General features: G+C 41.7%; 1 protein-coding gene across 6 annotated transcripts in view; it reads right to left on the bottom strand.

The window, feature by feature from the left end:
• KIF16B (kinesin family member 16B) overlaps positions 1-14,782 on the bottom strand; it is a 315,843-nt gene that overhangs the window by 242,411 nt on the left and 58,650 nt on the right. For all 6 annotated transcript variants that reach the window (XM_057502709.1, XM_036892122.2, XM_057502708.1 and 3 more), the window contains exons 11-12: positions 10,914-10,979; positions 7,919-7,978 (exon numbers count right to left, since the gene is read on the bottom strand). In XM_057502709.1, the coding sequence (XP_057358692.1) occupies positions 7,919-7,978; positions 10,914-10,979 (126 nt within the window). The remainder of the gene's footprint in view (positions 1-7,918; positions 7,979-10,913; positions 10,980-14,782) is intronic.

Raw genomic sequence — 14,782 nt, 5'->3', positions numbered from 1 at the left:
CACACCATCCCCATCTGACAGCGTGCCAGCTGCCAGCCATGAGAGTGATACCACCCACCCCAAGGGCATGAGTAAGGGCTGCAGAAATCCACCAAGCCAGCCTGAACCACAAAATCATGGCAAACAATAAGACTATGTTCAAGCCACTAGGTTTGCAGGCAGACTGTGAGGTAGCAAAAGTCCTCAAACTTGTCCTGAACCTTCTTGTAAATGGGAGAACACAGTTGAGTTCAACAATTATTCATTGAGAATTTCCTATTTATAAAGACCTAGTTTGTAAGAGAATTTATGGGAGATACAAAAATGTGAACCAAGTTCCCTGACCTCAAGGAGTTTATAATTCAACACAAAGACTGGATAGTTACAGTGTAATGTGAAGGATCAAACATCACTCCCTCCATGTCCAGGAAGGCCTGTAGCTCACATTCCACTTAGGAACCCATCCTCCAAACAACTGCTCAGTAACATGGCTCTGCAGGGCCTTTATAATCACCACCGATTCAATGTTCAAACCTACCGAGCAGCAACCAAAACAAAGTGCATCCTCATGGAGTTTATATCTTAATGGATATAAATTTTTTAAATGCTCTCTGTGTTTAAGGGGCTTTTCAAAGTGTTAGGTTAATCCATTTAGTATAAATTATCTTGTAAAGTAAATTTAACTAATTCTGGAACAGAAAAGGTAAGATTTTACATAATCTGAGACCTCAAACTTCAGTCTGAGTAGTGGACTATATTGTTTTATTACCAAACTGTTTTTAAAAAAAGAAGAGAAAAGGACTAGATTATGGGAGACATGGAATGCCCAATTGTGGGGAAAGGTCTGCTAGCATTAGGACGTAACCTCCATGAGGGTGTAATTTTTTACTTTGCTTTTTGGGTATAGCTGGTACCTAGAACTATGTCTAATACACAAGATGCTCTCAATAAACATGTGTTTAGTGAATGAGGGAAGGAAAGAGGAATAGATGGATGGATGGCTGGTGGGTGGATAGACGGGAGGGAGAAAATGAGGCAACTGGGCAAGCCATTATAGGGAGAATATTTTCAAGCTCACAATAAAGCTAGGAATTTCTTTATTGACATTGGCAGCAATCCTAGTTTATTAGGATATCAGCATGCCAAAAGGAAGCTCACCATCTTTAATCCCTTCTTCATCAAAAAGCTTTCAAATGTTTAAAAGTGGTTTTTAAAACTTTTAAGGTAGTTTTGAAACTCACAAGGAGTTATTGGGATCCTAAAAGCATAACCTGAACATGGACAGCGCTAATAACAGATGCTGAGCTGGACTAACTCTTTACAATGAAAACCAAAGGGGAAAAAGCACCAATTTCTAAAATTCTCACTGTAGCCCACCTGTTTCGATGGACACTTGGAAATTCAATGTAGTACCTTCACAAAGCCAAATAAGCTCTTGGGATAATACTCTTTATTTTTAAGATGCTATCACTAACTATGAGCAAATATGTATGTCTCTCTAAGGTCAAAATTTCAAGCCATCAAATACCCAAACAGTTGCTAATAAGGAAGGAGAATCAATGTTTGAAAGACATATCTCCTCCTTATTCTAAAATATGGACAAAATCGACATCTGTAAATTAAATTCTATCCTAGAGTTACCCCTAGATTCAGTTCTTGTACCAGGAAGAGGTCAAAATTAACTGCATCTAAAGGAGACACAGACCACAAAACATGGTGCCTCTCCCACGACATGTTTTCTAGAGCAGAGGATTCAGTGCCCTGAGCAGCAACAATCCAGAGGACCGCAAGCCTGACCCCACAGCTTGCTGAGCCACAGCCCCAGGGTCAGCGCTGCTTGCAAATTCACTACACTCTCCAAGACATGTTTTTGCCATGAAATGGAAAACTGCAGGCCATCTGGGAAAACCCTACATGAGTCACCAAGTCCAAAGACAGGAGTGCAGCTGGCTGATCCTGTCATAAAACAGAGATAAGTTGGTGGAAAATATTCCTCTCCATGAAATCTAAACTCAGAAAATCTGAAGCCAGTATAGGATTCCAACATCATTGAGCTATATTTCTCATTAGTCTAAATGTTCTAAAAGAGTGAAAACATTGTTTCCCATCAGTGTGTTATCCATTCCTGCCATGCGTTTTAGTGTCCTGCCTCTTCTAGGCCCCAAAGGGGGAACATTAAGACAGCAGCACAACTTAAACATAAATTATTGCATTAGGATGCAATCATCACATAGATTCAAGTACATTCCATCCTCCAAGTTCAATTCAACAACTGCTGTTTACCATATGTAAAAAAAAAAAAAAATCCTATGCAATTAATGTCTGAAAAAAGCAACTGTAATTCACCTTATACATGTACCAATAGCTCGGTTTTCAAGGACAAGATCTCTAGTCACAGCCTGATTCCTCCCCTACCCACCCAGTGCAGAGCCACAGTCAGAGGTCCTGTGCCGGGCAATGAAAATACAGAGGCAAGTCAGATGCCGGATAATCAAAGGATGCGTTTTCAGCAAGGAAGAGACCTGTTTATTAGGAAATGAGAACAGCAGCCAGTGCTGGAGGGATTCAGAGAGCCCTCTCAGGGCTGCAAGCACCACTTTGCAGTTGGGCCCTGGACAGACGCTGCACAGAGTCAGCTCTGCCTGCTGCCATGCCATCTGTCACACACTTGAGAGCCTGACGCTGCAGTCCAAACCGTCTGTGATTTATTCTGAAGCACAGAGCTCAAGGAATTATTTGGAAGTCAGGTAACATATCTTAGAGCATTTTTTAAAGCATTTATGAAAGGCTGGAACAGAGAAACCAAAATGTGTCAGAGCAGACAAACCAAAAAGGTGCCAGTGGGGGTGTGGGGTGGACAAAGGATACGGGGATGCTGCAAGACTTAAAAATCCTCATCAGCAATAAAACATATGGGATGTATAATACCCAGGCCAAACGGCACACAGGAGGGGTATTAACTAGTCACTCTACAAACCACTTCAAACACCAAGCAGTCAGCACAACACCAAAGTGCCAGGCGAGAGGAGTCAACACCAAGGCCTCAGGAACGCACTGCGTCCAGGGCTTGCAGACACTACATTTACCACATAAAGTTCCAAGCCCCGAGAGAATTCACACAGTTTAAGATAATTCAGCCAGGATGAAAAACATTGGGGCAGCATTCTAGGAGACAGACAGACACATCCAAAAGAGAAGAGAAGTACGTTGACACAACTGAGGAGCAGGCAGGGCACATCAAGAGACCAGGACGTGGACACTGGTATCAGCCCAGGTCTGACCATGAAACAGAAACTACTTAGTGTTTACATCCCAGGGGCTTTCACACAGGGAGCTGGTTACCCCTCTGAAGGAACAGCTGGGAAGCCAGTGGGAAGAGTGAGGCCACGCACATGCTGAGAGTAGCAGGAAACCAGCGTCAACCCTAGACAGCAGGGACAAGGGGGAGAAGGGGTTAATGGAGCACCCAAGATGGGCCGTGTGGATGCTGCGAGAAGCCGGAGCAGGGAGGACTGTCTCATCCCTCCCATCTCCCGCAAGGAGCCCACAGGACCCCAGAAATGGCAGCACACAGGGCTCAGCCCCCAAGAACCAGGGCAGGGCAGGAGGAGGGGAGGATGAACAGGACAGCAAAGAGCCTACGGCTCCACCCCAGCTTTCCTAGATCAGCCCACAAGCTGTAAGGGGCAGTGCCGTCTTATGAAGCAGGACTCTGACTTAGAAGTCCGCGGTGGGGCTGACAGCGCCATGCGTTTTTAACCAGCTCACAGGCCATGCTGATGCGGCTGGTCCAGGAACCACACTTTGAAGAGCCAAGATCCAGCTGATCCAAATGAAGGGCCAAAAGGAACAGAATGATGAGGACACAGCCCTGGCCCAGATCCTGCTCCTGTTCAAAGGGAGAAACCAAGACCACCAAACTCAGATGACAAGGAACACTGTGGTGGAAGTAAAACCAAATGTATAAAAAACAGAGGAAAACAAAATCACTCTAACTGGGAAGCAGGAAGGAAATGTAATCAGCGCTTCGAGCTTCTGACAGTCAGAGAGAAAGGGGAAGAGCTTAGATGACGGAGCGACCCAAGCCAAGAGACACCGGGGAACCAAGGCCCCTGGGCGTGCAGGGCAGGCGGGGCTGCTGAGGGGCTGGGGTGGGACCCGGCAGCGGGGGACCCGGCTGGGGCAAGACCCACAACTCTGAAAAAGAGATCGAGGTCTTAGGGGCCAGGCAAAGGAGTCTGGACTTTAATTTGTAGGAAATGAGGATTAATGAAAATGAGGCAGGCAGATTAAAGGAAAAGAGAGGATACACAGAGTACACTGTAGAGGACATAAAGCTCATTACCCAGCTACCTAAGCTGCCTCTTTAAGATAAACAGTTTCCACTGTCAGTAGCTACTTTCAGAGTAACTCAGAGTAACTCTATTACCTCTGACCCTGGTGACTTGGACTTACAGAAGAGGCTGCCATCCACCCTGATTTCCACACTGAGAAACAGGGTATGTGACAGTTGTGGCTACGTGTCATGACCCAGTGAGTCAGAAAGAAAAGTAAAGTCTAAGATTCAAGTTATGCAAGTCAAAGCCCAAGGCTCCACTGCCATCGCCATGGTGCCACCAGCTCGGCTGAAAATGGCCCTGCCCTTTGGTAGAGCACACATGTGCCCCCAGCCTGACACTCTCCCCCACCGCCACTCAACAGGACCTCGGATTTCACTCATGCAGAGCCTGGGAAGCCAGACTAGACTAAAAGGAAGGGAACAATGCTACTCCATAGCTTGTGAGCACCCACGAGCTCAGGAGGTGGTGATTCCAGGAAAATTAAGGGACTTTCAAGAGTAATTCTGAGTTACAGGGGCCTCTGCCTTACACACTGACTTGAGAATCTTACCCCTAAATGAGAGGGGAGCTCCCACAAATTCCTGAGGCAATTCCTCAAAGTCTCATGACTGAAAGAAGAGATACAAGCAGACAGCACAGGGAGCTGAACAATGACAAGAAGACCATCAGGACTGAGAAACTGGTCACACTCTGCCTTAAGGTTCTCTCTTCAAAAAACTGAGTCTCCTCTGAAATGACTTGTCAATCAAGTTGGACAAGAAAGAGTACACGCAAGCTCTCCCTGTGCCAATGAACACCACATAGGCCCCTGTCTCCCAGTTGGGCCCCTGGATGTTTTAACTCTCTTCAGTCCTCTCCCTGAAGTCTTTCCCTGGATGTTGAGAATCGGACTCAGAAGGGATGAAAACTGGCAAACTTACAGAGTAAACAAGCAGACCCTGAAGATGAACATAATCCCAGCAATTTACTGCTTCACTGGGCTCGCCTCTATAAAACATGCAAGTTCAGTAGAAGAACAAGTTCCCAAAATTTGAAGATTCTTATTTTAATATGAGCGGGTGCAGATTAAACCACTGATCTCAGAGTAGTATTGTACATTTACACCCTTGCCAGCACTTTATTGTGAGCGAAATGTATTTCTCTCCCCCTTGACTTTCAGTTCAGCCAACCAATTTGTTTTGGTCAATGTGCTAACACCAGACAGGGCACAGCAGGGGCTTGAAACGTGCCTGACTAGGCCTGCTTGTATGTTGGCAAGACCGTGACAAGAGCATGCCTTGCACAACCAGACGGTCCAGAGGATGAGAGAGCAGGGGAGCAGGCTTGGAGCCCACCCACAGACTGGGTCTAAACCCAGCCAAACCCCCAGCCAACGCACACTTGCATAAGGGAAAATTGATGTGTTAAGCCACTGGGTTGGAGGGAGTTCTATGCAGCACTCCTGGAACAATAGCTGACTGAAGGAACAGTCAGCAAAACTATGGGAAAGGATTAAACAAACCACACAGATACAGACTCATAGAAGAATAATCTTTCTCTCCATCAGTTTACAAAGAATGTATTTTGGTTTTTGGTTTTGTTTGGTTTTTTTGTTTTTGTTTTGTTTTGTTTTCAAAAAATGCATTTAAGTAGCCCTCTTCTTCACCTTAGCCCTCAGGAACTGTCTTCCAGTAAGAGAGGAAGACAGTCCTTTAAATATCAAACCTGAGGAGAAAACAACAGAAGATTTAAAGCAAAAATGCCACCAGGAACTCTAACATGGGCTTGCAAGGCCAAGAGAAGGGAACGTTTTGAAATATCATTTGCCTTTTTCATAACCTTTAACACCCTGCACATGTCCCATTTCTAAACTTCTCATCTGAAAAGTTACAAAAAATAAATAAAAATAAGATTAATGAAAATTAGAATTGACATTAGAGGACTTAGCTTCAGGGCCCAGGAATTACCTTATGAAAAAAAGCACCAGGGGTTCACCACGGTGACTCTCGTTATGGGCATCTCCGCAGAGATGTACAAAACACCAGAGTGACAAGGAGAGATGGCAGAAGATACAAAGGAGAGACAAGGCTGAAATCTTTCAGATTATTGCTGCACTGCCTCCTATGCTAACAGGCACTACATATACTAATGACTTCTCAGAGAGCTAACTCTGATTTCTCTGTTCCTTAAATGGAGCAGATGTTAGTCCTCTCTCTTTAGCAAATTCATTGAGGAAAGGATACAGCATGCCATTAGAGGTCACACGACTTGGGCTTCACCAGTCACAAGCTGTGGCGCTGCTCAGAGCTGATGCACCTACAGAATGAAGAATATTCACATCTGATTCCACACCTGGCTGTTCTCAAGTGCCAGTGGGGCCTCTGCTCAGCTTCCTGCACAAAAATCTCTCCATGAAGGAAATGCGGAGAGAGTCCCTCAGATACATCACCATCACCATGAGAAGACAGAAAAACAAGTCTGGACAGGGCAGCCACTGCTGTGGCAGCGCCTCTGTAACTGAGTAGGTGTCAGGAGGACCACCACTCCCACCAGCACTGACGATGCAGCGCAACCTCTGACCTCAGGCGACATGGCCTCCTTCACCCCCAGGAGGCCCAGGTGCCTAAATATAGGCACCTTCCATAGGAGAACCTTCCATAACAGGCGCTGCCACTCTCGGAGAGCTGTCAGATACAGAAATAATCAGCTACCCCAGCCTTCTAAGTTTACCCCATGCAACGGCCAGCGGGTGCCCTCCTTTAGCATGGAGGAGCTCCACATTTGGGCTCTGCCCCCAAGCAGCTCAGCCTCATCTACCCAGTCTCGCCATTACTAGGGGGAGATTTTAATCCTTGTGGAAAGCTCGACCTCAACAAGAAACCTAGGATTCAAAGTCCCTAAATGATTTTCTCTCAGGCATTAAGTCAGACAAACACAATCAGTGTAAAGTTCAAGTCCAAAACTCAAACCTGGTGTAGCTAACTGTCAGTAGTAGATACAGGTTTTCTACTAACTCAGCATAAAAATGGGAACATAAAGAAATGTGCTTTTGAAGCACAAAATTATAAAAAATGGAAGCCATTACTGAGGCCCTTTTACAGTGTATCTTGCCAAAAACGTAGACCATCGCTATTTAGCACTTGACACATACAGAAAAAAAGATTCTGATAGGTAATTATTGGCGTAGGAATTTCTGAAATCTAGCCATGCTACACACACATATTCTACGATATTGCCACGGGAAGTATTTTTTTTCATTTAAGATATCACTTTTATATTGGGTCTTAACAAAAGCAGAAAAGCAAAGTAGACACCCTTGAATAGTAAAGGGAGCTTAACATGTGCTGAGTCAAAAATGGAAAAACTCCAACCAGTGAAAGCAAACACCTGAAGTATCAGATCACCTCTACGGTTAAAATATACACAGCTTTAAAGTCTAATTGTTCCCCTTCCCATTTCTTCAATATCAAACCAGACCCTGGGCCCCTCAAAGGTCACCAATCAGTTCCACTGATCTTACCTTAAGCAAAGCACATAACAGCTATATTTGAAGAAGAAAGAAAAAAGTTTTACCTATTTAAGACAGCATGGTAAGACTGATACCTTTTTATAATTCTTACTTTCAAAATATTTTGTGTTTCATTCCACTTATTTGTCCATTCCTTGGTCAATTCTTGAACCTAAAAGGAAAAATACACATGTGTGACTGTGCTGTAAAAAAACTATTACGGTTTTCTTCCAGAAAGTTTCCAAATTTGTATAACTTATGGGAGGATATACTACATATTATTTTAAATTAATTTAGCAATTTCTGTCCCTGAAAGAACCATCAACAAATATAAATCAAACCAGCTGACTTCATCCTATAATCTCCATTATGGCAAAGGGAAGAATAGAAAAAAATTTGTCAAGTTGACTGGAGTTTTACAACAGTCTTTTTCATGGTATACTTAAATAAAAGCTGCTTCCTTGGATATTAACCAAAATTACAAGTTCAAAATTACAAGTACAAAAATGTCACATTAAATGGGCGAATTTTTCCTGATTATACTTTAGCTCTCAAGAAATAGTGATTTATTTTTCTTTCTAATTAGATGTGGTGATAAAATCACCTTGGATGCTGGAGTTTTCTTTAATAGATAGTCTGCTTTTGTAGTTAATTAATAGAGTTTATAAATCTCATTGTATCTTAAAAAAAAAAAGGTGGCTTTTAATTGACTAAAGCAAAAGTCTTCTGATGAAATTCAACTTCTTTCCAGTCTGCTATAATTTAGGGAAGGAAATATCCCCAACTGTTGAATATAACACAGTTGAAAATTGCTTCTCAAAGTTAATGAAAATATTCAACTCGTTGCATAAAACTTCTTAAATGATGCTACACAGTACTTCATTAGGAAGTAAAATGTATACCTGATTGGGAGGTAGAGGGAAAAAAAAAAGAATGAAAACTGTGTTCCATAAAAATAAATATATCTAAGGCTAAAAGAGAGTGAGTTCCAAGAGGCAGAGACGGGGATCTCATCCTTTAAGCACCTTCTGTTTTAAGCCTGGTTAGCCTCCTGCCACCTCCCCACTGCTGACAGCAGGCACCGTCTGTTTGGCCTCCCGTCCTCCCACTGTAAGCTGTCTTACTTAACCAAGGCAAAAGCAACACACGGAGGGCACCTGTTTGTGCTCTTGCTGCTGAGAAGAGGACACTTTCTGCACCCACTCAGCAAAATCAATGGGAAAGGGCACTCGTGTCAGCAACCATCATGAGGAAAGTTTCACTCACAGGAAAAGGAGGAGCTGGAGCAACGGTTCAGCTGGGAGGAGAACCAAAACATACCCCACCCACCTACACTCAACCATTCAGTGGTCATTCATTTTACTCCACCATTTACTTCAAATAGGACTATAGGAGTTCTAAGGTAAACTTAGATAATGGCTCTGCTTTGTAATGACTTATTAATGTCAAAATCTACCATCATCCTGATAAAAAAAAAACTGAGCCTAAGTTTATTTTTTGTATGTTTTTAATGGTTTGGTAAGATTGTGCTGACCTATCTCAAACTGATACATTTCATCACTTCATCACTTGAGTGATGCTGACCCCACAGACTCAAATGACAGCAACAGAAGCCAAATGGCTCCCAGGGCTTTCTGCAAGGGAAAAGCGTTCAGAGAGGGCATATTCTTATGCTGTCTCTCCCTAAAGAAAGGGGAAAGATTGGTATACTGAATTTACTATTTACAATAATCAGTTATCAGATTCTCCTTGGTCATTTATCTGGCAAACACAAAGTATTCAGCAATAAAGCTTCTGCGTTTCACCAATAGGTAGTATGTTCTCCCTGCAGAAACATAAGCCAATCAATCCTTTTCCAGTGCAATCCAAAACTCTGGCTTTAAACAAACTGTAATGCTGCCTTGGGTTTATTTTACTACCAAAATTTAAAGCAAATAATTTTCATTTAAAAAATTAAGAAGAAATGCAAACATGTGGTCAGGTGATAAAATTTATAGCCAAGCAGATGGCAAACAATTTTGAAAGGTCAGCCAAAAAAGAACAGAAGAAAACTTAGAAAATGTTATGAACAAGATAGGCAGTCATTTCTGCCACAGCATGTATAATGCATTCAAATTAAAATGTTTATTGGTTTCTATTACCTTGCCAGGTACTCCTGAAAACTATTAAGAAACAATTTAAGACTATATACAGACATTTGAAAGCACTCAAAATTAGAATTTGAAGTACTAAAATTTTATGAGAAATACAGCGATTATGGAACTAATGTTTTTACTAATGCTATTATCAGGAAATTAATCAGCATACTTATTCAGGGAAGTGTCAAGTTCTAACTATCCAATTTATATCTTCAATATTGTATATTCTTGAAAGAGCTTTACCAACAGAATCCAATTCTTTTCCAATCTGTTTTAACCATTCAGCACAGTGAACAAAATCCACTCCCAAAATTGTTAATGGCTTTTTTTCTTTTCACAGAGAGTTATTTTTTTAAAACAAAAATAGTAGAGAACCGGGCCAGCCCTGAGGCTAGTTTTCAGAAAGCAGCAGTACATGAACACTGGCTGACAGGCGCCACAGGAGCTGCTCTGTCTTCCCAGCTCTCACTACCACTCCCTTCCCTACCTCAGATCTCACTGAGTTTATGAGGAACTAAGCATCTGCCTGGAGCCGACAAGACATTCCCCAAGTGCCATATTCCCACTGGAAGCAAAGCCAAGCATGACAGAAACCCACAGCGTGGCCATGGGTTAGTTGTGGTCAAGACACAAGGACCCTCCACCCCCATTCAATGGATGCTGAGCGTGGCCTCCCCACCCAGGACTCTGTCCACTCCGAGGCCCATGCAGCCTCACTGCCTCATAACCACCCCATGTGAAGCTCAGGGGCAGGTAACCACCACGTTCTAGACACACCCCATTCATTAAGCCACAGAGAATGGGATGAGATCCATAAAAATCAACGGTTGTGATTGTTTACAAATGGTGTGGGAGCAGGAGGAGCATTCAGTGAAATGAAGAAAGAAAATGAGTCTCAAACACAAGTACTTAGAATAATAGTGAAAGTTAGGAATTTTTTTTAAAACAACAAGTCGAGGTGTCACTTACCCTTGCTTCATTCTGTTGAAGTTTTTCCTCCATACTTAAGGCTGTGGGGGAGTCTAAGAGGGCAATCTATAATTTAAACCAAACAAGAGAGCAGAATTAGCAAACAGCAATAACCTAGACAAAGGATTTTTCAATATACTAAATTATCAAAAATTGCCCAAAAAACTACTAAACAGAGGTAAGAAGCATTGTCCCCCACTCCCCCATTACTATGTCTTTAATCCGCAGGGGACATATCTCATAATATTCAAGACCACAGCATCAGGTGTACCTACATTTGCAATACAAATCAGCAGAGCAAAAGAAAAAGACAAACATGGAACATACTGACATTTTACCAAAATTAAACATGACCTAAATCCCTAGATCCTAAAGGATTTGTCTGTTTTGAATATGCACAAAGTACAAAATTCGAAAAGTAGGTAGCCTAAGTCTTTCTCTCAACTACAGACTTCTGAGATTCATCCCTGTTGGTATGTGCAAAGGTAACTCATTTGTTTTCACACCATTCCATGTATAGTGTGGCTTTACTACAATCTATGCCTCCATTTTCTCATCCATGTTGTAAAAGTGTAAGATTGACGTAAGAATGACAAGCACCACAATCAGGTTAGAACTTGGAACAGAAACAGGAGAGGCAATGGGGCCAGGCACAGCGCGGTGGGAACACACTGCTCCCTTAAGAGGTCATCTGAAAGAAAAAAGAGGGGTCTCCCTCCCTTCCCAGCCAACAGGCACCCTTATCCAGTCTACTGTGTAAACTTGCAATTATTCTGGTCATAATGCAAGCATGATTCCGCTAGGTTTTTAAACATAAATAGCATGAACACTACTTTGAACATTGCTCTTTTCACTCTTGGGGAAAATTCAATACAAGTAAATCCACTTCATTCTTCTTAACAATTCCAATTCCACTACATGCTATTCCACTGTATGGATAGTCCATAATTTACGTCAGTACTTTCCTATTAATGGAAATGCAGTCTTTCTACTCTTCTTCTTTACCAGCAGTGCTATATAATGACTATCCTACGAACAGCTGCCTACAGTATACATGGCTGTATCAACAGAATAAACTCCTAGGAGGGAATCTGTGAGTCATCTGTATGTGTGATTCTTTTTTTAATTGCCAACTTGTCCTCCCCAGAAATGGCAGCATTTTTCTATTATTATTTACTTTTCAATTTCTGTTGAAAATGTAACACCCACAAGGTGGTATTCTCAGGCTCAGCCAAACACTCAGACTAACAAGATGACCACGGGCCACACCTGGCATCTATCTGGTCAGCAGAAAGCAGAGTTGCCACAGAGAAAAGCAGGCCCTCCTGCCGCCCCTGCAGCAGGCCTCACAGCATTCCAGAGCCATGTCTCTGGCCCCCTTGAGGGATCCAGCTTCAAAGAGGCATGTGCAGGGCCCACCGTGGCTAGGAAGCCCATGCCCCACAGGAGCCATCATCTCTTGTAACAAGAACACAGACTCATCCTCCAGGGTCAAATGGGACGCACCCCAATACAAGAGTCATTGTACTAAGGGAAACCCAAAGCTATGGCTTCTCACAGGCCTTTACCGTTTATGTATAGTTCATCCTAATCCAGATGAAGTTCACCTATTGTGGGTCATTTTTATCATTATGGATGTTGCCTGGTTACAGAGCTGGCATCCCACTTTTATCAGTTTATAGAGAATGAAGCCAGCAAGTTAACCCTTAGTGAGGAAATTCACCCTTCACAAAGGAAGGAAAAAGAGCTTTGCTCACACATTACAATATGTCATCACTCCTGGCATGCTGTCTTGCTCACAGATGGCACTCAATACATTTTCCACTGAAGAAATGCAAGCAGCAGACATTATTATGACTGCACTGTTAATATATGGTTGATAATTTTTAAAACAATTAGTAACTCCTTATAAAGTGGCTGGTTTCATGGACCCCACTGTAGGGATTTTTCACCTATAATCAAAGCTGAAGCATTCCTACCACGCCATCAACTCAGTAGAAAACACTGACTGAATATATGCATTCAGGCGGTCATGACCACCACAACTTCTGGAAAACTACTGTGAAACACATATAAAAAAGACCCACCTATGTCCTTTTAAGAAAAATCTTTGGTAAAACTAAACCATTTTCAATTAAATTATTTTTTGCAAAGTGCCTGTTTTGAAGAAAATCATTCAGTATAAAGTAAATCTCAGATGAAGTTAATGTGTTAAACCAGGAGTAACACTGCATCATAACTCAGCAACATCAACTCCACTAACAATATACTTACACATGCCCCTCGCTTCCCGCCCTTGCCAATATATTGTGCAGTCAAGCATTTCGACCTCTGCCCATTGCAGAGGTGAAAGGACATCTCGGTTTTTTTAAATTTTGAGGTACAATTTACATACAGTAAAATACACAGCTTGATGACTATGTATCCATATACGTATACACACACACACACACACACACACACACTCATTTCACTATTCTCAATACTTGCAACTACCATATTTCAAATGACGTTGAGCATACTTTGTTACATTTAGATGCCATTTGAAACCATGAATTGTGCTCAGATTCTTTGTCCACTTTACTGTCAGGGTGTAATGTTATTTTTTAATAGAAGCTCTTTTCGAATTAAGAAAAGTAGTCTTTCGTTGCATGGATTGGCAATCTTTTTCCTAGTTTGTATTGACTAGAGCAAATGTTCACTGTCATGTAAATATGCAATTTCCTTACTTATTTTTGTCTGTGTGAGCTCTCACAAAATAAGAGGAATGGAAGTCCCTGTAACAAATGTGTGTGTGGCTGTCTCCTGCATGTCCCACAGCTGTTTTCCTTTATGAAAGCTGATGTCATGTTTGATATTAATTACAAATTGTGCTCTTTGTCATAATAAAGTGCATTTTTAGAGTCACATAGTGCTATTTTTGTATGGCTTCCTTTCTCCTTGAATTATCTGGTTGGCCTTTGCCACTGTTACAAGCAACATAAAACTGAGTTTTACTCTGTGACCCTCTCTCTGAGATGTATCAGTCTTAAAAGTTTATACATAATGATGTTTCTATTTTCTAGCTATTTTTAAAGTTTATCTGTGACTCCAGCTATACAAATGAGAAATTCATCCTACTTCCATCTTCTCTTACTTGTCTTATTTGCATCCTGGCTTTTCTTGCTTATTTCACTTTTATACTGTTTAATTTTCTTGTTTATCTCCAGACGTTCAAGAGAGAAGAGTTAACATTTTCTCTCTGCCAAATTCAAAGGAGAAGTCTGAAAATATGCTTTAAATATAACAAAAGAGAACACTAGAAAAAACAAAATATCTAAATACTCAGCTTCATTAACCTGATAAGTGTAAACTAAAACCACCCTGTGATGTACTATACATATATCAGAATGATTACAATGAAAAATGGACAACATCAAGGTCTGACAAGGGCTGCAGCAACCATAACTAGCACTTTCATACACTGATGGTGGAATATAAACTTAATATTATAATATAAATATAAATATGATATAAGTTTTCATTTATAATTATAACATAAACCACCTTAAAAGTTGTTTGACAGCATCTACTAAAACTGGACGTGTATATACCTTCTGATACCCTGCCCCACTCTTGGGCATAAACCTAACAGAAATACATCTGTTTACTCACTAAAAGACATGTAAGAGAAAGTCCATAGCAACACTAATAGCCCTAAGGGGAAAAGTCCCCAAATGCCATAAAAAATAGCACAGATAAATGAATTGGGACATACGTGTGTGACAGAACACAATAGAGCAGGGAGAGAATGTACCTACAATTACATGCAACTACGTGGATGAGTCTCACAAGCACTGAGTGAAAAAGTGAGATCAAAAGAGTATATA

This window comes from Manis pentadactyla, chromosome 5 (assembly GCF_030020395.1).
Source record: "Manis pentadactyla isolate mManPen7 chromosome 5, mManPen7.hap1, whole genome shotgun sequence".
NCBI lineage: Eukaryota > Metazoa > Chordata > Mammalia > Pholidota > Manidae > Manis > Manis pentadactyla.
The sequence above is the reverse complement of the archived record's forward strand: the minus strand, read 5'-3'. Positions and strand labels throughout refer to the sequence as shown.